The following is a 23,541-nucleotide window of genomic DNA, read 5'->3' on the forward strand; positions in this document are numbered from 1 at the left end:
AGGAGTGGATGCACCGCACAGGGAGGAAGACGAAGGTGGAATGACAGAGGAAAAGAGAAAGAGATAGATAAGCTTCATTGTCTGAGTGCACAAAATGGAGTGACTCACTTTATGTTTTCCCTTCTTGTCTCCACCCTTTTCCTTCCTAAACATCAGATACTCTCTCTACTGTCTCCTGCCAATGCTAATGGTAGCTTCACTCTTTATTTATATCATCAACATGGCCTTCTTTCTGATCTTCTTCCACTGTGCCTGTTAGCAGGGAAGTTTTTCAGCTGTAAGGATGTGTAGCACACCAAATGCAACTTCTCTCTTTCTCTGCAACACACGCACTCCCCCAGCAGCACAGAAGTTGTAGTGACATCTTCCAGTAAAGATCACAGCTGCCAGGATTTCCTTGCCGCTTCCCAGCAGCTCAGAGGAGTAGCATACGGTCTGCAGAGAACTTCCCCACCCCCCAAATATCTCCCTCACCACTCTGCATGTTGACTCAGCTCCACTGGTTCTGCTATCAATTTACTACCCCTGTCAAGCCAGGAGGCCCAGGCTTACCGTAAAATACCCCCTCTCCTGGTTGACACGGTTGACTGAAAATGGGAGGATTCTAGAAATGGGGAGGGGAGTTGATTTTTTTTGTTTAACATTGTGCTTCAGTTTCCCATTGGAATAATCAAGAAGTGTTTTGAAATGGACAGGGCCTCCATTGAAAACCATTGACCTCAGGAACCTGCACATTTAAGCCAAGGACATGTGTTTGAGAAAACACATCTGATGCAAAAGGAATTAGTTCTCCATCAGGTTAAGTGACAGATTTAGTGGTCATCCCTGACTCAGTGACTGAGCTGTCTCCATGATACTGGAGCTGATCATTCCAGTATCATGAATGTCCTGAGTGGCCTCTGAGGTGCCAACACATTTGTCTATCAACTCCACCCTCAGAGAGACGTCTTCTCCAGCATGCCCGTCATCACCATTGGTGTGGCAACAAAAACGTTTTCCAGACAGGCAACAGACTGTAAAACCTGTTTGTGATTCACAGTCAATTATAAAGACATTATGGCATTAATTTCATAGCGTTGCAGTGCCGCATGAGAAAAAAAATCTATTCACATATTTCTGGAAGTATTTCAACTATCTGTCAATTGTCCTAAATTTATTGCTGTTATACCTCCAACAGATTGCATTAAAATCAATCCAATGTTTAAGTTAGTTCAAGGCTCTCTGTATCTCTAAATGAGGCTGTGTCTGGCTCTGAACACACCAACTATAGTTACTAAAGGTTCCTACTATCAAAATAAGATTAGATGGGTGTGCAGCCTTAAAAAATGCTGCTCTCTGTTTTGGCCTCAGGTTGTTGCTGCTCACTGATGAGCTGTCACCTTATTTATACAATGGCAGCAGACAGAAAGTCCTGTAACCTTTTGGCAAATCAAGCACCCAACAAACAATGTTTACTTCAAGCCACAGCACTTTGTCTGAAGGTGGAACGTAAAAGAACTGAGGTGCTCTTTTTTTTATTTTAGATTGCACGTAAACCACGCAGTCAAACACCGTGTGTGTACGTGGTGTCTGACGTTTCAGTTTATGGCCTCTTGTTAAACACATGAGCTGTTGTAAGCAACATCTGTTAATAGACACTTAAACACTAATATGCACCTGATGGTTCAGAAACAGGCACATGCCAGAGTTTATTTCACTCGCACAAGCTCCAGTGTTTTTTTTTTTTCCTGACTTACGATAATATTTGTCTGCGGTCAGCATAATGAAAGTGTGTTTTCTATCGTCATGTGTAGTCTCAAGAGTTTTAGGGGCCATAAACTTTAGATACTTTCTGATAGCAGACTCCCCTATTTAAAAAAAAAAAAAAAAAACCTTCACAAGATGTTTTAGGATATCCGCTCACATTTTGATATATGTACTACAGTAAATCTGCTAACTTTACTCTATGTCCTTGCACACAGAGATATTGCGTAATTTTTTTCAATTCTCTGATACTGTTAATACCTGCATTGAACCTGATCCTGGCTATTCAACTGTTTAAAACATTAATTATGACATTCTGGTATAGGAAAAAGAAGCTCCTACCTTTGTACTTGAACCAAACAGTGGCTCAGTAAATACTCCTCAACATGAAAGACTAAGATTGTCACTGAATTAAATAAGATTTGTCTTTCCCCTGTCTGTTGCGAAAAAAAAACAACAAAAAAAAAAAAAACAACAAAAAAAAAAAAACCCACACTGGATAACACATGTTTTTGAGCGTCTGTTACTTTTCCCCCTGTAATTGTATTTTCAATTTTCAATATTATGAACTGTGCAGAGAAGAATCTGCCTGTGCCGTTTTCTAAATTCTTAGGTAGACCATTCTCATGTCTGAGACCTTAGAAAAAAAAAAAGAGGCCAGAGCAAGCATGAGGAGCCAACAGAGCACTTGGAAACTCCTTTGGGAAGTTATTTCCTAAGGTGAGTGATTGCTCTGTACTTTCCAGGATAATGACATAAAAAGCAACATGTAAGACATGTTCCATGTATTGACAGAAATTTGGCCGGCCTTTCCCTGCAAATGTCTTTGGGGTTGAATGCATTGACCCCATTTCACACTGGCCCTGTGAACCTTGACCTTCTTGCAGGCCCGCTGCCTTTTGTGAGCTTATTTCTAAAGCAACCAACAAAGAATGATGAGTAGTTTTTGTCTACCTGTCTGAATGAGTTTATAGCTCATTCAGAGGCATTGTCACTCTTCGTGTCAGCCCATTCTCTCTCCTCAGAGAATGTCAATTCTTGTTAGATCAATATCCTCAGTGGCCTTTGCCAGTGGCTTTGCTGTTTTTAGAAGATTATTCAAAAGCAATACATGTTTTAATGTGAGTCAGGGAAACAGAGTGAGCCCTCATATCAATGGATTTTTCAGTAATATAAATGATAACCGTGGAGGGGCGAGAAAATGCATTGATGTGCACCCAGATTTTTAACCATTTCTTTCCCCCTGTATGTTTGCTGAGAACATTTAGGAAAGAGAAATTTTAAATGCAACATACAAAGTATTTTTTTTTAAATGAGATAGAACTCTCCTGTAGAACAGGTCTCATGTATTTATTTAATTATTTCAAACAGTCCACGCAATATTACAAAATATTAAGTGCCGCATGTCGTACAAAAGCACGCCCTCTGCAGAAAGGCTAGTATCAACTTTCAAACAAAATTCAGAAAAAAAAAAAAAAAAAAAAAAAAAAAAAAAAGGTATAAATACAAAATATTATGTACAAATACCAGAAAAACAATACTAAAAAAAAAAAAAAAACAATTCCAAATTTACATTCTCTATCTATTCTGTAAAAACACACACACAAACACACCATAACATCCATTTCCTAAGATATTGAATTCTCACACACACATATATATAGATATATATATATATATATATATACACACACACACACACACACACACTCAATCACACAGTTTCAAGTTTTGTTAGGACAGGACAGTTAGCTTATCTCTGCAATGTAGAGGAAAAGCCAAAAATATATCACATGAAATTTAAATTTCCAAATGTCTTGAACACTTTAAAAAACCCTTTAAAAGATAAAACTCACAACGGCTCTGATCCGAGGTGCACGTCTCACACATTGGGTTGCACCATAAGTTTTGGCGAAGAATTAATTGACATCAATTGCGCTCAATTTCTAAATCAAGTTAAAACTAGTAGAGGAAAAGAAAAACACTCCTCTTATTAAACCTTAATTCCATTAACAGATCTTACACACCTGCAACACATGCTGGATTTCATTCTTCAAGGTTATTTCCTTAGAAATACAATAACAGTTTTACACTAAACAAACCTAATAAAATTAATTAATATTCAGGTATTGAAATTACATCAAAAAGGGTGCAGCTGGATTTGAAACACAGCTGCCAAAACTACAGGAGAAAGTGTGAGCCACATGGCTCTGGGTTAAGGAGCCACAGCCTACGTAGTTGGGTACATAATGCAGCACCAAACAGGTTAAAGGCCTGACATGAACCTTCAGGCATATATGATTAGGCAGAAGCTTCATCAGCACCTTCAGAACTTATTGTAATATCTAAGCTCAGATTTCATATTGTATAATCAAACAGAGAGTAGTGGATTTACAAAGCTGGCATTAAAAAAAAAAAAAAAAAAAAAAAAAAAAAAGAGTTATTCACAGTTTATTTGGTTTGTATTGAAGAGGCTAAGGTGCCTACCAACATACCCTGTGAATAGTTCTTGATGGCTTTAGCTTTCTCTTATCCAGTGATTGAATCCTGTAAAGCTGCATGGCAGTTAAAGCTGACATAATACAAGGCTGCCCCCTATGGGCCAAAGACAGGCTCAATAACATTCAGACTTTGGAAACGAAGGGAAAAAAAAAAAAGTTCCTGAGTTATCACCCTGTAAACACGACAAGATACTGACACGTTATCAGATCTTTTCTTGTTGATGTGATATGCATAATAACTTCTATGTTTGTAAAATTTTACAAATACAAACGTTCGTCTCACAATCTAAAAATGCAAAATCCAAAACAATAAAACTTCCTGCTTTTTAACAGTGTTTATCTATGGTCAGAGTTTACACACAGTCTTTTTTTTTTTTGTACAAATAAGTGTACAATTTTTACTTAATTAAAATGAACAAAATCATTGACATCAACACAGACAAGTCAAAAAGAAAGAGTGATGATTTCATAGTGTGACATTTCCTATTTCACTTGGAGAAGGCATTCCATTAAAGAGTCCCCCTTTAAACATCCCCCTTCCTCATCTATACCTCAACCCTGCAACAAATCCCCAAGATCATAGTTGTTAAAGAAATCTGACACTCCCTCACCATCCTCCAGGCTCCAGAGGTAATCGCTGTGGTCCAAGGGTGGAGAGAAATTGACAAAGGGGGTGTTGGGATCTGTGGTAAAAGAGGTGCCAGGAAGCTGGTCCTCTGTAATCTGAAGCAGACTGGGGGGCAAACCCAACAGGGTTTCCACGTCCAGCAGAGAGGAACAGGAGGCTGTACCCGAGCAGGTGGACGGAGCTGCCGTCAACATGTTAGCTATGTTGGAAGAGAGAACAGAGGAGGGGAGAGGTTGAGTCCAAGTGTGTCCTTCTGTGCAACCCCAAAACACCACAGCAAAAAGAACTGTCTCCAAAACTAACACTCAGACACTGATATTCTCAACCACTGCAAGAAAGCAATGTTATCTCATTCCAAACAGTACTGTTAGTGCCAAGTCAGAAGCTGACAATACAGAATGTGACCTTTCAGAGACCCCTGCTTACATTCAACAGGCTCCTCTTTGACGCTGTAAGTTTGTGGCAGGACTGGCGTTGCAGTTGGAGGGCCGAGAGGCTGAGGGAACTCCTTCTTGGGAGTGGCAGCGTTCTTCACAGGACTAGCATCTTCAAGACCCTCCTCTGGACACAGGTAAACTTCAATGGGGCCGTTCTTACTCTTTAAATATATCTGTAAAGATCCCTGCTGTCAGGAGAGAGGGACGCAACAGTTAGGTTGAAATCCATCAGAGGGTTAGGGTTAGGGTCTTTCTTGCATGCATTTCATTTATTGGTTGGAAAGTTTCTGCCAACAAAAATTGCGTTTCAAAAAGAATCATTATCTGAATTGGGAACTGCTGTCAGGTGATGTGTCGCATTTCCTGAAAATGAGGAGTGACATGCAGGTAGAAATGCTGAATTTGACTAAACAGCTGCTCGTATAAAAAAAAACAACAACAAAAAAAAACACAAGGTCAGTAACTCTGTCTTTGTCACTTACAGACCAGCAGTGTTTCAAATACTCTGGAGTCACTTTAAAACACAAACGAAATGTAGTAGTGACAAATAAAAATTTACATGAGAGAGGTGAAAAGGGGTTAACAAAGCCATTCTCTTACCCCTGCTGTGTCTGGCACCTCCAGCTTGGTCTCAGCAGGGGCCTTCACAGCAATGACTGTCTGGTCTCGGAGACTGCCAATGGAGCGGATGTCCTGGTATGTCACATAGCCCAACGTACAGTGTGGGGTCAAGTGTAACAACAGCAGCAGATAAGAAGTGGATGTTTGCATTGTAACCAAACACAGGACAACCACGATGAGAGTGCATTTCAACAGAGACCTCTATAAAGGATATTTTAGATTGTCTTTATGTTCAGTGAGTTGTTTGAGCTGTGTGGTGCTAGAATGAATCAGCTCATCCAGCGATCTCTCTGCTCTTTCCAAGTCTCCCAGTTCTTTTCTCAGGGCACATGCCTTCTCTCCTCCACCCGAACCACCCTCAAAGACATCTCCAACCCTAAGAGCCCACAGATAGGGATGTGAATAAATGAAAAGAAATATATCTGCAATGATTTGATTGCATGTTCCAGGTGATTTTACAAATAGAAAGCACCTAGTGACAAAGTCAATGTTGTACAATTTACACATTCCATAATGTTTGTTTACAACCAGTAGGTGGCAGATTAGAAAAGTGTGAGCAAAAATACATACACTTCAGTCAAAACTTACAACTTAGCTATGAAATCCAACAGAAGAGCTCTTTAAGAAACACAACCTTGGTGAAATATGAGTGAGACCAGGGAAATGCTGAAGGTCTTTCCCTCTAGTGTAGTTTTCTATTGGCTGGAACTACAGATTATTCCCAATCTATGTTTATCCATGTTTACTCACAGCCACTGGATGTTATTCTTAGATTTTTTTCTGATCAGCTGGACTCCCTCTAGGACATTGGTGATGTCATAGATGCGTCTCTTCTGGACCTCTAGCACCTCGGTGGCCCAGTTCAGGTCAAGAACTCCATCAGAAGACTCAGCAATCAGTCCCACAAATTTCTTGGTCAGCAGGCCTAAGGAGGTGTCATAGCGCGTCCGCTCTCCTGGAGACTTTGGTGCTAAGAACGAAGATTTAGGCAAATGGCGCATGAGAAGAGAACAGTGCGAAGCAGCACATATTTAGGCATGTACTGGAAATGCACTCATCCTGTTTTTCTGAACTAATGGGACTGTTCATTCAGTTCATCCAATGTGAGGTAGTCATTCAAATATTTACTTTAGTGATTTAAGATACTGTCAATAGTTTACTCTGAAAAGAAACTATCATACGAATGCATCCCTTTTCTCCATTCCTGTCTAATCAGACATCAGTTCACATTCTATGCTTGACAACTAATCTGCTGAAAAATTTTTATTTTAAAAACAGCATTTAGTTCTTCTAATAGTCTAACTAAGCTTAGTTTCTGTTGCTCTTAAGTTCACAAGACATTTAGTTCATATGCTGCTTTTCTCTTTGAGGCTGATGGTTGAACGTTTTTGTCTTTTACACTGATATCTCTACAAGCCATGAAGCAGATCTATTATTATTCCCCCATACAGTCTCACATCCAGCCCCTAAACAGCCCCTTCAGGATATGGACCACTGTAAAGAACTGCAATTAGACTACTTCCTGCTACTAATTTTATTCTCTTGAAATAAGAGGTTTAATTGGACTTAAACAGAAGCACTATTAAGTCAGCAGACACATTTGCATCTCCATGCAAAATCTAATAAATTAAATTTTCTCCCCTTACATTTGATCCCAGGAGTGTACTCACTCCTTGGACTTGGTATCCTGGCTGCGATGCTGCATTTGCCTTTTGGTGTGCGGAACTCTGGCAGGTAAAGAGGGTCTTCGAGATCCAGCTTCCTCTTAGCCTAGAGAGCAGAGAAATTAGATTAAAAACTGAGACATTTTACAGCAAAGATTGCATTTTTTGTAGCCGTCATAAGAATATCCAATGTGAGAATAATGTTATTAACTTCCTTGCCAGACTGTAGTCTGCTGGAAACAAGCTTACATGATTCCTATGTAACAAATTCACTGACCTTTCAAAGAGTAAAACTATTCAAATGTATTGTATAGGGCAACTCCAGCTCTTCAATGAAATTGTGACATCAATGCTGGCAAAAGTGCTACATGCGGGGGAGGGGAAGGGGGGGGCTGTTGAAAAGTGCTGCGTCGTAAATGTGCCAACAGCCCTCAAGTGCAGAAACAAAGCACTCACACTTTCCCAAGGACTTCAAGGAGCTCCAATCGTGCGTGTGTGCGTGCGTGCGTGCATGCAGTGGTGGTGGTGGTGGGTGGGGGGGGCTCGAGCATCAACCCACTGCCTGCAGAATGCCAGGAAATCCCTGGACTCATTCAATGACCTCTCCTCCCCCATCTCTAGCTCCCCCTACATCCTTTCTATTACGTCTTAAGCACAGGCTTCACACAACCATGCAGTTACCTGACCACAACTTTAATGCATCATGCGCTCCAAGGCCTGCAGCTTCAACTGCGCGCACAAACACACACACACACACACACACACACACACACACACACACACACACACACACACACACACACACACACACACACACACACACACACACACACACACACACACACACACACACACACACACACACACACACACACCTTTGCTCCCTGAGATAAACTTCATTCGACCATTACTTTAGCAATGACCTATATAACAAAAGTGAAAGTGACAGACCACAGCCTTCCCTTTAGGATTAGCACATGACCAACTGTCTGATGAATGCCTCACACCCTTTATCTGCCAGTGAATGGGAAGCAGCAACAAATGTTCACAGTGGATGAGAACGTTTGCAGGCAAGGTCTATGCAAAAACACGCTGATGACTCAGGTAATGGGGGTGCAGGGTATCAACTCAGAGGCTACTGAGTAATCTCTAGAATATTGTAAAGAGATCACCTTTTTTTGTATTATCCTATTTACCACGATCCCCCTTTTGCCACTGCAGCGCATAAGAAGCCATTTAGATATTTCCCCTGATAGGCTGAGGCAACTGATAACAATTTTCATGGATAGGTCAGAAAGTGGGGCACTGACTTAACCATGTGTGGATGTGCCTGTGTGAGCGCAGGGATAATAAAGGCCGCCATTGTCCCACTGTGCTTCCTGACATGTCCACCTGTTGACCAGCGACATCTGGAGCAGTGCAGCGAATGTACTTGGTGTCGGAAAGGCAGCTTCTAATCCCCAGAGCACACAGAGGCACACAGACACTTCAGCAGGACACAAAGAGACACGAGACACGGCAGGGACCGGGCACTTGTGAGAAAATGGTCTTCAGTAGGCCGGAGTTCTGGCAATAGCTGTCAAGCACCAAGGGTCACAAAGAGAAATTAGACTCTGTGTCTATGAGCAGTGACAGCAATTTAAAAAGTGAGAATTGATCTATGTAGTTTTACTGAATGCTCAAGCAAAAAAAAGGTTCACATAAAATAAAGTGACGCTGCCTGACTCCCGTGACCTAGAAGTACAGATAAAACTGCATCATGTCTGCACTCTTCGGTCTGGCAGGTCTATACTTTAGAAGCCATAGCCACAAGCATGGTGACATGTTGTAAGAGGGAACCAACGGTTTCTCCCTGCAGCTGTACGGGTGAAGGTGGGGGCTTGGGTGCTCCACCTTTGTATGAGGGATTTCTTTGGTGAGTCAACCATATTACACAAACACCATTTCATCTACTGGAAAGACAGGCTGTCTATTTTTACTCAACTGTAGAAATCTATGAGAGTAATGCAATCATCTGAAGTGTTCGTCTTTATTATGCTTTTGATTTATTGCCAGCCAAAAGTACCCGACAATCATTTTAGTAAAAAAAACTAAACAAAACAAAAAACAATCATGGCAGAAAAACCTCATGTATCTGATAATTCATTTAGTTTTGCATAGAGAAATAGAGATGGTGTGCATCATAGTTGACTTTATAAGAAAGTCGTTCCCCTGTAAAGCCTGCCTTCTCATGTAGTTCCTGTGCAGCAGGCCACTCCTGTGAGAGGCCTGAGTCAAATAACTCCCCTTTAACTCTTTATCTCAAAAACTCGCAGTATCACTCCACTTACGTTTGCTATAACCTCACCCTGCTTGCCTGCCCGGTTACGCCCAAACGCTGCACGTGGCAGTCTCTGTTTGTTGTTCATTCTTTGCTGATTCCCCACTGTCTCTGCTGTGCTGCAATCTCCATGATGGTGTTTCACACACAAAGTCAGAGTCACATGAAGGACCTCCACTGCCGGGCCTCTCCTCAAACCAACAAACCATGTCGGTTGAGCTACACGCTGCTTAGATTCCAGCCAAGCCAAGGGCAAGTTACAGTATGCCTGCAAATAACTAGTCTTTCCTTACACAAACCCCCCACTACCACACCCTTGGGTAGTGAAAAGAAAAACAATGGTTTCATTGCCAGTGAGACTGTCAAAGAATCACTCAAGAGGAACAAAAAAAGAAAAAAAGAGAAGGGTGGATCTGTCCATTTGGGAGGCTGTTGAGAGCGGTAGGTGGTGGGGTGCTTTGAAATACAAACGCCCCCATTTGAGGAATATATGCTCCAGGGCAAGTAGTGCCCTACAGTTGGAGAAACACATGGTGAATCAGGGGGAAGTAGTGAGATTTTGGGTGACTGCATACACTTGGCAATATTTCCAGAATGACATCCTCATCTAATGAGGCCTCACCGAATGGGCCCATCCACGAAGAGTGGAAGTCAGAGTTGAATTGAGAGTGCGCTGAAGGTTTTTGTGTGTTCATACCCACTGGTAGAAAGAGCAATTAATGGAACTGATAAACGCTTGTGCAGTTTTGCAGTTTGTGAAGGCGCCATGAAAACAGGAAATAAGTGGCACATTGTCTCATGATCCGACATGAATTTGGATGCATCTTCTGGCCAAAGTGGCATCTGGCTGTGGTAAACACTACTTGGTGTATCTGAAACAGACAAATCCATTCATCTGTAAGGCTGCAGAGCATGGAGGGGGGTCTGACGTGAAAACAGCTGTCAAAGAGAGGCTTTCCTCTGCTTTAGAGGGAGGCCTGAATATATTTATATCACTATCAAACTAAAAGGAAACAATGCTACACAACATTTTCAACAGATAACGCACCCTGGTTAAAACTCACATGACAATGACTGACAGATTTCCTTTTACTACACTAAGCATGCTTAATAAGTAAAGGCAACAACTCTCTGCTGGTAAAGTCAAACATTAACTCACTCACTTGCTGATAGCACGTGCCCCATGAACAGGGGTTCAAATGTGGGTTTATGTGTGACTGTTTTGTTAAATTTGTTTGTACTTTTATCTCTGAGCCAAACATCCTGCTACACAGTCAAAGAAAGCTCAATAGACAGTGGTTATTATGGTGCTTAATTTGAAGGAAGTGAGCTGCACATGAACGGGCAACACTTCCTGTAAACACAAGACTCATAACTGAACATGCACTCAAGCTGCTGTGTCAGCACAAACATATGCGTCATATCAAATGTACACTGCGTAATAGCTGTTTTAGTCTCAACACATACTGTTATCAAACACGTCTACTTTTATTTATGCCTTCAATAGCCATCATGATTACATCCTTGCAGTGGCTGTTAAGATGCACATTATTATGGCGCACATCGCCCGACCTAAGACAGCCTCTTCATGACCAAATAAATGTAAAGACTTATCTGCCTGCCTTAAGTGGAGTGAAACGGAACCAAATTTGTTTAGAGTTTGTATGAAACCTGAGAAATAGTCCCACAGCAAGTCCTTACCACCTGCAGCAGTCAAGCTTTGTGGCTGAAAACTGAAGCCCACCTTCATTTGGCTATAGCAGCACGAATCCAAAACCAGCATTTGATACAAAATGTTTTCATATTTGGGACACAATCCTTAATGGCTTTTTGTGTGTGTGTGTGTGTGTGTGTGTGTGTGTGTGCCACAGATTGCAATTAGAAATGCAGGCCTTTATCAGAACAATCAGACCCCCCAAATAATGTCACCAAAAAAAAAAAAAAAAAAAAAAAAAAAAAACAGAACTAAAAAGAGGAAGAAACGTGATACTTGCTCAGATGTTCATGAGGCAAAGCAGATGGAAGAAGCATCTAAGATCCTAACAACTGCTTTTTTTTTGTTGTTTTACATGAAAGAGGTTCATATCACAAACTTACATTTGATACACTAATCATATGTTCGTGACACTTTTCAGTTCCCTCCTCTGTGACTGAATGTGTAAACATTTCACTGCAAAGTGCGCAGGAAGTTTCATAATTAATGGGACTGAGAGACCTTTGAAATGTGCTCTATACTTTCAAGAGTACATTACTCATCCTTATGCTCACCTCAGTGAGGCTCTCATTTTGGTGACAAATGCTGTTAATTCACTAGCCGACATGTGCAGCTGTCCATTGCAGGTCACTTTAAAGCCAAAGTTAATGAGTTCACAAAAAATCCAAGGACATTTGGGGAGGTGTTTTAGTTGTGGCAGAGAAGAACAGGCCACACAATCGCCACTGTGGCTTCTTCCCTGCAACTTGTCGCTGCCATAATCTGAATATTAAGCCCTCTATAAACACTCTATATTAGTCGGGGTCAGTTATAGACATATGATGTCACATGAACTGGTCTTACTGCTGGTCTGCATGTCTTAACCACAAGATCATCCTACCATGAGACATGTACAAATCTATCAATGCATACAGCCATATTTCACTTCACCATGGCATATGATAAGCCAGGTGGCAGCCCATCACTCACTTTACTTAGATTCAGCTAATCCTCTTGAAGGCCTGTTAGAAAATACAGGCCCAAAGGCTAGAGGGTTAACATGAGATTTGGACACACACTCTAACCCTTAACCCCCTTTAGCTCTACTGCAATTCAGTAATTCTAAAAAGGAGTGGAAGTCTTGTTAGGAAGATATAGCACCGATGTCCCAGAGTGAGATTAGATCCTGTCATTGAGTTTTTCAAATAATCCTTCAGGATCTGTGCCGCCTACTACCCATACATGACAGGATCACCAGTGTTATTTCACTTCTCTTTGTCTTACTTAATCAGTTTACTTCTTCAGCATTTCTGGGAGTGCATTCCACTTGAGCATAAAAACATCAGCTCCTAAGAAAACAGTTGCGTGGTTAAGACCTGCGACCTCAACCTCCTTCCCACAGAGAGATGAGCAGGTTATACAGGTCCCACGTTTCCTCAATGACAGGTGCAGCAGGGGCAGCTGTCATGTAGATACAATCACAAAAGAAGCTGTCCAAATAAGAGTGACAGCAAAAAACCTGGGAACAAGGTTTCCTCCCAAGTCAGGCCTGATTCTCTGTCCCATAATCGGTTTAAAGAGAGAAAAAAAACACTGTGTTTACATTAGTGTCATCATCTTGGTCAACCCCCAGCATTGTTTGATTGTGTCCCCGTGCTGCCCCCAGCTACCTCCCACTGTGGGGGCCACTCATCCTTTCTTTTCATAAGAGAGAAGGGGCCCCACAAACGGTATCAACTATCCCCCACCTCTCTATCAAGCGCTCACACAGCGTTTGGGCTTGTCTGGCTACAGCTGGACTGCGGGGGAAAAGATGTGACACAACTTAACATGGCAGCCAAAAGGGAAGACACAATTCATACACATCCAGCAGCAGCAGCAGCAGCAGCAGCAGGCACAGTCAGTCCTCTGTGTCTGATCACGTCAAAAAACATATTTCAGTGGGTCCCCTATGTTGTTAAAAGACGCATACCGATGGAAATGATGCATTATTCCGCCCACACACACACACTGTTCACTGTGGAGGACACTGAATCCAGCGAGTCGTTATTTGTGTGTTAAATGTGCGTGTTTGGTTCGGACTTTACCGGCAGTCGCCCGGTGGACGATCGGATGGGTTTAGCCTCCGGACCGTGGGGGGTCGAGTACAGGCTGTTGGCTCTTTGTTCGGCCGCCGCGGTGTTGCAGATCTGGGTGAAGTAGCCGACCGGCACCGAGCTGATCGGCGGGCTGGACAGCACCGTGCTGTGCAGCTCGGCCTTGGCCAGGAGCTTGATCTTCTGCTGCGGACAGGGCAGCCCCGCCGCCGGAGAGACACCCTTCGGCAAACGCATCATTTTCCCCGAGTCCACTGTACTGAACCGGATCGGTCAGGCGAAGGGGAGGGAGTCAGCTCTCTGATCAATGCTCTGCCAAATCACAGGCGAGAGGTAATTGTACAAGTCTAACCTGTGGATATAACAAAGCTTAGCTCACACAGCAGAAGAAAGCCTCCCCGGGTCTAAACGCATCAGTTCAACGTGCAATCCAGCCGCAGATATCAGACCGGCCGGTTTGTTTTCCTTTGTGCAAAGAGAAACTCCCGCACAACTTATATAAAAAAAAAACTCAGCCTAGATAAATAAACACTTTTTAAAAGCACCTAGTTTGTTTTTTTTTTTAGGCCAAATAACAGAAGACTTCCAGGGTCTCAGTGAGGTCCGGATCCAGTCTGAGATCTACAAGTTCTGGTGATCCGGTCTGGGAGTCCCGTCCGTCCGGCTCAGAGCTCCGCTCTCCATACAAGAGGACCTGAGCTGGAACAGAGCAGCTTTTTTACCGCCAAACTTCATCCCGCGAAATTTGGATCTCCCGCGGTTAGAACTCGTCTCTGATTGGCTCCGGGCACGTTCGGCGTGCGATATTTGCATAAAACAGTTGTTCGGAGACAGGACACGTCCTCTTAAAGAGACAGAGACTCGAGTTTGGGAGACAATGTCTGGACACAATGACAATTGATTAATTTGGATGTGAACGTGTCCGTTCTTTGGAGTCAGATATCTAAATAGAAAGCTGTGGATATCTTACTGGGGAGCTTTTGTGATTATCACAAAATGTCGTAAGAATGATCACAGTGTCGTAAAACAAAATACGAAACAATTTGACCTATATCTGCTATCATATGAACTGCTGTCAAGCCATAAAAACATCATTCCTGTAACTGTATGGGCAGTTTACGAGATTTATCATCTGTAACGTAAAAATGCTCATACCAGGTAGAATTGTGATATTTCAATATTTACCTGATTGATAATCAATGAAAATTGATATTAAATATCATCATATAGTTTTCAAAGAATTGAGAATTAATTTATTTCGTTGTAAATACACAATTAACTGTAGGCTGTTAAAATTAGACACTTAAAAAATGTCAAGTTGAGAAAAATAAATTTACTTCGATGTATACAACATGTAATTTAGTATGAAATATGTTTCTCCTGGATAATCTGTGTCTAAAAAGAACCAAGCTGTTACCTTCTTTACTCTATTCACGTCATACTCTATTTGATAAAAGGGCACTGTGGCCTGGTGCAAGGTGTTGATGAGGATAGTTTGTAGATTATAATTGGATTCATTCAGTAGCAACTCTTGCTTATTGGCTCAGGAGAGATATTGAAAGAAAACAACCCCTCCCCCATCCACAGCTACCAGACCCAAGCCATATGACTGGACACCCATTGGCCAGGGCAAAGAAGACTCCCAGCCAAAGCAACCCTATTGTCATGTCTCAATATGAAGTCAAATAAAAAAAATTATTTGAATATAAAACAATAAAATCTTTTATTCAGTCTGTACATAGAGCACATAAAAATTACTATGGGGAGAGAAAAAGCGGACACACTGAGCTGCTTAGATAAGATAATTCTATGTTGTCGGCTGGCCTACAGATTTGCTTTGTAGCAATTGCAAAGTTACATTACATGGATCCAAAACATTAGAAATAACAACAGAACATCCATGGTGATCTCTGTAGAATGCAACTCAAACAATCCCCACCCACTGCCTCATCCGCTTTCAAAAATTTCCTCAGTTCATTAGTTGTGTTGCTCAATCCACACTCAGTTGTGAAAATTCGATTCATAGTTCTTTCAGATTCCACATGCTATCAGCCATACAAATTGATCATCGTGACCGCTTTAGGACAAAGTATAAGAAAATCAGTACAGTTTTAACACAATGTTTTATATTTATATTGTCATTATTATTATTATTATCATCATAAATATCTTTTAAATGCTGTCTTCTTTAGTGAGAACATCTTCAAGTAATGGGATTTCAATAGTGAGAAATAAATATGTTTTATGTGTTTAAAGTCACGTAAAGTACAGTCAGACTTCACATTGCAGGGCATAACAAAAATACAATGTGCTGCCAAATCAAGTACAGCAACTATCATGTACAGCAATACAGCCTCTTTCATGACATTTGCCAAAACTTATTTGTGACACAACTGCACTAATTCTGAGCTACTTGTGTGTATCTCATGTGACTGAGGAAACACTTGGATTACACTTCAGCTGTCTGCTCTGACTCACTTTGTTCTTTGCTTTATGCCCAATAGTCACAGTTTGGTATCAAATCATTTTGGATTTGTTGGCAGGTGAAAAGAAATTAGCTTAGCTTCTAACATTCTCATCTAATGCTCCCATCTTGTGGTGAGGACTGGTAGCTCCTCTGCATTACTTTGACTCACCGTTCACTGGCTTCATTCATTCATCTCACTTACCCATTTGCAGGCTGTGAGCGGTGCTGCAGCCAATCCCAGCTCACATTGGGCGAAGGCGGCGTACACCCTGGACAGGTCACCAGTCCATCGCAGGACTCACTGTTCTGTTTAGTAAAAGCACAATTAATATAAAGGGAATAACTGACAGGAGAAGAATGCTGTTTAGTAAAATATGAATGCAAAAAGTACAGATAATGATAAAATCTTTATCATTTATTTGTGTGCCAGCGGGGTGTCATTCTGTGCCACTGGTTTTCACAAGGACCTCAAAACTGATGCTAACAATCTGCTGAAGGTCCCCCAAAAAAACAGCACCGGAGTTTTTATTTCTGAAGATCTTTAAAACCCTGAGCTGAAATAGTCATTCAGTCATTGTGTTATTAATGGAAGGTATTATTACATCCCCCTTTTTTGCTGGTGATCCCCTGAAACCCCCTGAAGTATCCACAATGGTTTCAGACAGCTTTATCCCATTGTTGTATATGGGATTTATGATTTATCGTCCTCTCCTTTACATTGTAGTTGGGGTGAGTTTAAAATTTGTAATTGTCTTAATGGATGAAAAAAAAAGACATAATAATATACAAAATAATAAACATATGAATTCCACAAAGGAAGTACTTATTGTAAAGTGATATGATATGGCTAATTCCTTCATGTATTTTTCATGTACAGTAGCCTGTAACTTTCTTTGAGCCAATAACAAACATTTGCCACCAGATGGAGATGCAACCTCTTTTTATCCAGTGCACTAAAGGTTGGAACCCAACGAGTTCAATAAACCAACATGTTGGGCTGGCTTATTGTTCAACTTACTGTCTGTAAATAACAAGATGGGCAATAAAACCGCAAAACGTGTGTTATTGTTGCTGATTGACTGAGATCAGGCATTGGTTATACTGTGTGTGGCAACATTTGATGCCTGAATTACCACATCGATCCACTAGATGGTGGAGTTTGTTCTTTCTTAAGACCAGTGAAGTACAGTACCACTAATTCCCCAAACTGATCATTCAACTTAAGACAGTTAACAAATTCACTCTTTACTGTACAAGTTACTCCTTTATCAGGGGCAGGAAAAGGTGAAAATGCATAAATGCTCGATGAGAAACGGTGCTCTTCTACAAGGTTAAGACACCATACACACACAGATGTCATGATTGTTGAAACTGATTGACCTTGTGAGTCTCGGTTTTCATGATTTATGACTGATCAGAATGGTTGGTTTGTTGGTTCATGCTCACATAGGATAATCTACACCTGTCAGAAAGCTCGGTAACTTAAAACTGCTCGTATCTCATTCTTTGGAAAAATAGAATCTCTCACAGGAAACTCCCTTCGTTTGATTTCCAACCACTAGACCTCAAGATTCATCCGAAAACATCCTGTTGTATCAGCATTTTGATGCCATCCAACGCAAAGGAGTCTCGTCAGCATCATGTTTACCTTGAGAAGAACATGAGCTCATAATCATTCATTATTTCATATCAAAATACCATATCCGGTGTATTATTTCACATCCTTTTGTTTATTTCATTACATAAGAACATACATACAAAGCAAACTTTATAATAAGGAGTTTATAAAACTCACAAACCATTTGTCTGTAGAAATAACACAATCCCTACAAACATTTACAATTAACTCTAGTATAGAGTTCTGAATATACCGAATTGACTCACACCTTACATACCCAGAGCAGATATGTACACATTCGGATGAAGCCTTAACAGTCTCCAGATCATTGGAAAACAGATATTTTGGGGTGGACAGGGTTGGTGGAAATAATAATACAAGGAAAATCATGTGAGATGATGTTGGATTTGTTGGGTGTGAGTTTGACCCACATAAAAGTTTTTCTTTTCTTTTTCTTTTGTGTGTGTGTGTGTGTGTGTGTGTGTGTGTGTGTGTGTGTGTGCTGGGGGTTTGGGGGGTGGGGGGGGGGGGGTACAACATGAGAAATAAACATAAAACAACAATGTACCAATATTTCTACTTCTATTTATAGGGAATCCCAGGTTTGTGGAGGATGGCATACAAAGCCTCATGCTTTCAGTTTCCAATCCTGGCTGCTTTGGTGTGTTGACTTGTCTGTCCAGGGGCCAAAGAATGAGTCTCTGTTTTCTTGCTCATGCACTGCTGTTGATCCCCGCTCATCTCGGAAACAGTCCACTTTTTTCTGTCTTTTCTTCCTTTCTTTAAAGCCTCCACCTCCCTCCTCCTCCTCCTTTTTTTTCCCCCTTCTTCTTCTCCTTCACTCCCAAATACCTATCCCACCCTTTCTGCCCCTCTTGTCCTCTTGCCCGGAGTGAAGTGGAGACATGTGTTTCCCTGCACCTGCATTGGGAGAAAGGAAGAAAAGTGAAGTCAGATCTCTCCCTCTCACCCTCCCTCCCTCCCTGCAGAGGGGAGCAGACAGACTGGCGCCGAGCATGGAACTTTCATTAACCCCAGGCAGATAGCAGCGAATCCGCTACACATTCACTGGCATGTCTGACTGTGGAGGGTAAAGAGACCCTCATGACCCAGCATATCAGTGCTCAAACTATTCTGCCTGGTCTTTAAACGGTAGATTTTTTATTTATTTATATATTTTTGCCTTTTAAGCCAGTACAAGGTCCTGTTGTAATTACAGTCTCGTAAAAGATAGATTTTTTCTTAGCACATTCATTTTGTGATTTTGATCATCAGGACGATATTGATAAGATGATTGATAAGGGGGAAAAAAAAAGGTAAGTATGTACCGTGATCAGTCATCCTCGTCCTAGTGGCACAACCGGCCTTCTTCTTTGGAGAAATTGCGAGTGAGGTCGGCGGTCTGAAGGGAGAACAGAAAGCAGAAGCAGTCTTAGACGCTGGCAACATTATTCTCAACATAATCGGGAATAACTGGGATCTGCGGGTGTGTGTAAAAATGCCTCCCACAACATTACATATCGGACAAACCACCACCCACTAATGCAGCAGAGTATTATCGACGTGCATTGAGGCGCAGACGCAGCTTTGAAGCTTGATTTAACTTCAGAAAATTCGCCGAACTGGGCTTTAAACTGCGGATCCGCAGCTGCTCGGTAACGTTAGCGTCTGACCGCGGACATCGCTCCGTCCTCCAGCCAGCATCTCCCACCTCACCTTTATTGACAGCACCATCTCCGGCGCGGCCGCGTCCTCCGCCTCCAGCGCGATCTGCAGGTCGAAGATGTAGTCGATGACGTGCTGCAGGATCTCCACCTGGCTCACCGACTTGTTCTGCGGGATGCTGGGCACCAGCTCCTTCAGCTTGGAGTAGCAGTCGTTCATGTCGCACAGGGCGCTCACCGGCTCCTCCAGACACGAGTGTTTATTCCGGCTGATGGCGAGACTCTGCTCCGAGATGCAGCACACGGCTTTGTAGCAGCTCCTCACCGAGCGGACGGGACTGATGGCTTTCATGATGGAAGGCAGGCGCAACAACAACAACAAAACTCGGGTAGGTGTCTGAGTATTTGTGTCCTTATTGTGGTCTCCCTGTCAGAGTCCTGAGAGGCTACAGTACTGTGACAGCAGCCTACAGTTTGCTCCTTATACGCTGCGCGCCCGCTCACGCCCACTTTCTCACACTGCTCTCTGATTGGTCGGACGTAAAGAGCCCGCCCATTCTCATTGGCTGATATCACCTTGAAGCAGGAGCTGGAAGGAATGAGGAAATTGGGGTGGGATGCCTGAAGGGGACTGTCAATCAATCAGTTACTTTTTTTTTTCAATAAATATATATATATATATATATATAGAAAAAGTTTGTATTTATTTGGAATTAATATAAAAATTCTCCAAAGTAGAACACAGTTCAAGTTGCTTGAAGAGGAAAGGCCTAATTTTAGCACTGAGAAGAAGCTCGGCGAGAAGGATTTTTTTTTTCTGCGGTTTCTATTGGATTTCTACTTTCATATAAATCCAGACGATCACAAGAGCAAAAGCTCAGAGTCGTCCTGTGTTCATCTTCTCATGTAACTGTTCCATTAGAAAACTTTTCTACTGGTCATTAATGACTTTACATCAATTATTAGCATCGTCTGCTAATGCTTCACTGTGGTGTCAACACATTTAAAATATTGCTTTAAACTGACCCTCCTCAACACAAATATACACTATAATATTGAATGTCCTTCTTTTGTTCACATTCCTCAACGCTGTATATTCTTAATGCAGAAGTGATGAAAAATGCATTTACAAAGATGATAAATATTATATTTGAATAATATAGGTAAAAGGTCAGTGGAAGGTAAAGTTATTCCTGAATAAACTTTGTACCAAAAAACTATGATTACTTTGATCAGTCAGTGAAAAGGCGTTAACTGGCTAATCATTTATGTTGGTTGCTTAAATGCAAACTCACTGTGTGTGTCCAGCGCAATTTTAAAAAGTCTGTAGCACTCATTAGAATAAAGCTGTAAAGTCACTTACTACTACTCTAACCTCCCCTTGGGCGAAAGTGTAATATGAAAATTATATTTCAACATTTCCAAAAGTTGCAGCCTTTCAGTTTACATCAAAGCACGTCCCGTTCTGCTCCTATTTGGGTCTTATTTTCCCCTTTTCTCACAATCCTGTTTTGTGGAGGAATGCAGGCCTGAGCCAGCTGTGTGTCCTATCCCGGCCCAGCTGTGTTGATCTAACGCGCCAGTCCCAGACATGCTGGCGCCAGCCTCCCGACGTCATCCATTCACCCCGACGCGCACTCCTCTCTTTGGCAGACGGCCCGCCCTTCCCCGTCCACCACCAGAGGGAGAGAAGCAGCAGAGGCGCTCGGAGATCTCATTGGCTGGCCGGCTCTGTCACTCACAGCCATACAACCCCCCCCCCACCCCAGCTTCCCTCCGCTTGTCTGCTGTTGTATTCAGTAAAACCTCTTCAAATTGTCTTCAAAGTGTGTAATGATGAATAAATTAAGCTCGGAGACGTATTTCACCATTAAAGCTGACAACAGAGGGTGGTCTGCAGAGCACCCAAAGCCAGCGTGATCTTTATGAAAGCCCAAACCAAAATCTAACATGACACCGTCCAGTGATGTGGGCTTTGAAATCCAGTTAGATTATAATGAGAGCGGTTGCTCAACAGTCCCTGGGTGCCAGTCCGTACGAGTTCACATCCATTTTGCAATCAGTCAAAACCGAACTATCAAATTTAGAGTGAAGTATCTTAGAAGTCTGGCGAGACCGTCGGGAAATCTGACAGTGTGTTACTTCACAAACAACAAAAAACTACAAGAGGCTATTTTCAGGAGGATGAGTAAGTAAGAACACTCAGCTCTTATCTTCTTTTGGTGCGTAAATGCGCAAACTTGAAGATATTCGCCTGGTTGGGCAGAGATTTAACAGATGTTCTAGTCGCACTGTCATCTTTCTGGCAATCCCCCCCCCCCCACGCATGACAACCGCATTTTACAGCAAAGCACAATATGGAGCCGTGAGATAAGACCCCGGCCCAGAACTATTTTAGAGACATGTTGTGTGAGTGGCACAGATAATCTAAACAAGACTTTGACCTCAAATATCTTGCTTAAATATGTCAATCTTAGGACAAATATTGCCCCAAATTTCCCAAGTCTGGTGGGAAGAGCTGTTTGCATTAGCTGACCGAGCTGAGCTGCTGGGGCAGGGATTGGGTCGAATGGACGAGGCGTTTGGGATTACAAGCCTCCACGGGAACTGAATCAGCATTATTTGATTTGTTTTTGATGATCAATAGAAAGTACCGTCTCGGAGATCAGCACAGTAGATGTTTTTTCGGAACCAGGTGCTATTTTCTAGGATATTAAAGAAATGCCAGTATTTCCCTCTGATACCCATGACGGAGCTTGTCTGCAGATTCCAGAGTTTGCGGTGCGTAAATCTGTGCCTCACACACACACAAACACACACTCACACACACACATGCTGGTGTGTCTGGGCAGGGATCAGGTGCTTGTCGGAAAGGCCCCGGACACAATCGGGTCTCTCTTTCAATGGATGGGAGAATTCCGAGCCTGGCGTCAGTGAGTCTGCCTCTCTCCCCGCCTCCCCTCTCCCTCTCCCCGCTCCTCCGTGCAGCTGGACGCAGACAATCAAGCCATCAACAATCGCCATGCATAATTAGCAGCGCCCCCTCCTCTCTTCTCCCCTCTCCTTCTCCCTCTCCTTCTCTCTCAATTAAATTCTAACACACTATTTTGTTTTATCAACAACCACAAACAATAAATAAAACCATGGAATGATAACAAGCCCACACATCTGTTTCACTTATATGACTTGGATGTGTTTCCATTTAGACGTAGAAACACTCTGAAGCAACTCCACCCCATCCCCCACCCTCTACTCATCCATACCTACTAAAACACCTTCTCTAACATGTGTCTTACAAGTGCCCCTTTTAGTGCGTTAAGATCAGCAAAAGGCCAGGAGTAATGAGGGTCATCTTGTGGGAGAGAAGAAGAGGGGAGAGGAGGGAGGGAGGGAGGCAGGCCGGAGACACAGAGTGGGTAAACCACCACAATGTCACATGGAGCGGCAGAGTTGTAGACACAAGGCTATCTTTTATTATCCACGAGTGCGAGAACATCTTTGAGGGATAATTGACTGTCAAGAAAGAACGAAACTTCATTTGTAACTCCGGTAGTGTGCATGTCATTCAGGATTCCTCCGCCTCCTCCTCTGCACCCTGTTTTCACTCTGTTCTCCGTCAAAGAGGCTTCAGTCGTCTACATCAGCTTTAACCAGCCTACACATCCAGAGCTTTTGTCTCTGGTGACCCAGAGAGTGACATGACATTTTATGCACATTGTTCATTTGTGCTGCTCACTTGTTATTTATGTTAGAGTCTCTTGTTAAAGCCTGTGTGCCGTTACCCATTTGACCTTGCTTGATTGAGAGATTTCAAGGCATCTAATGTATCCAGAAAGAAACCACACCCACACACATCATTAACTGATTCAGCAAATCAGCCACTGTGTGAGTCCATTGTGGGCAGCAGGCAACATGACAAACTCTATGGGGTTAGGGTTAGGGTTAGGGTTAGTGGGATAGGATGGTTCCTTCACCTCTTCTGTGTCCATTAAAACTGAAGCACACCACATCTCTGTGGATTCAACAGCAAGCAGAAAGCCGTTAAGACGTGCACAGTTCAGACCACACCTGATCATCACAAATCACTCC

The 23,541-nt window shown here is 42.3% G+C and overlaps 2 protein-coding genes across 5 annotated transcripts; both read right to left on the bottom strand.

Moving 5' to 3' along the window:
- Positions 1–4,529: 4,529 nt before the first annotated feature.
- e2f2 (E2F transcription factor 2) lies at positions 4,530–14,209 on the bottom strand. Of its 4 annotated transcripts, none has more exons than XM_029494010.1 (7): positions 13,695–14,209; positions 7,601–7,700; positions 6,681–6,900; positions 6,145–6,306; positions 5,910–6,024; positions 5,299–5,497; positions 4,530–5,071 (listed from the first exon to the last, which is right to left on the bottom strand). In XM_029494010.1, the coding sequence occupies exons 1-7, from the start codon at positions 13,941–13,943 to the stop codon at positions 4,797–4,799; spliced, it is 1,320 nt and encodes a 439-aa protein (XP_029349870.1). In that variant the 5' UTR covers positions 13,944–14,209; the 3' UTR covers positions 4,530–4,796. The 4 variants fall into 4 exon arrangements, with proteins under 4 accessions (XP_029349870.1, XP_029349869.1, XP_029349868.1 ...); XM_029494009.1 differs by having other exon boundaries at positions 5,299–5,494; positions 7,577–7,700; XM_029494008.1 differs by having other exon boundaries at positions 7,577–7,700.
- A 4,053-nt stretch (positions 14,210–18,262) lies between these two features.
- Positions 18,263–19,914, bottom strand: id3 (inhibitor of DNA binding 3). The gene is made up of 3 exons (XM_029493818.1): positions 19,505–19,914; positions 19,117–19,190; positions 18,263–18,709 (listed from the first exon to the last, which is right to left on the bottom strand). The coding sequence occupies exons 1-2, from the start codon at positions 19,802–19,804 to the stop codon at positions 19,137–19,139; spliced, it is 354 nt and encodes a 117-aa protein (XP_029349678.1). The 5' UTR covers positions 19,805–19,914; the 3' UTR covers positions 18,263–18,709; positions 19,117–19,136.
- Positions 19,915–23,541: the final 3,627 nt, after the last annotated feature.

The sequence above is a fragment of the Echeneis naucrates genome, chromosome 22 (assembly GCF_900963305.1).
Source record: "Echeneis naucrates chromosome 22, fEcheNa1.1, whole genome shotgun sequence".
Classification (NCBI taxonomy): domain Eukaryota; kingdom Metazoa; phylum Chordata; class Actinopteri; order Carangiformes; family Echeneidae; genus Echeneis; species Echeneis naucrates.

Bases quoted from the DNA above. Each gene is read 5' to 3' on its own strand.
- e2f2 (XM_029494008.1), bottom strand. From the start codon at position 13,943: ATGATGCGTTTGCCGAAGGGTGTCTCTCCGGCGGCGGGGCTGCCCTGT. The intron at 6,901-7,576 runs GTAAGGGGAGAA...CTTCGTTCTTAG, and splicing joins GTACACTCCTGGGATCAAAT to CACCAAAGTCTCCAGGAGAG. The intron at 5,498-5,909 runs GTAAGAGAATGG...CTCTCCTGACAG, and splicing joins AGGTGCCAGACACAGCAGGG to CAGGGATCTTTACAGATATA.
- id3 (XM_029493818.1), bottom strand. From the start codon at position 19,804: ATGAAAGCCATCAGTCCCGTCCGCTCGGTGAGGAGCTGCTACAAAGCC. The intron at 19,191-19,504 runs GTGAGGTGGGAG...TTCTCCCTTCAG, and splicing joins AGATGGTGCTGTCAATAAAG to ACCGCCGACCTCACTCGCAA.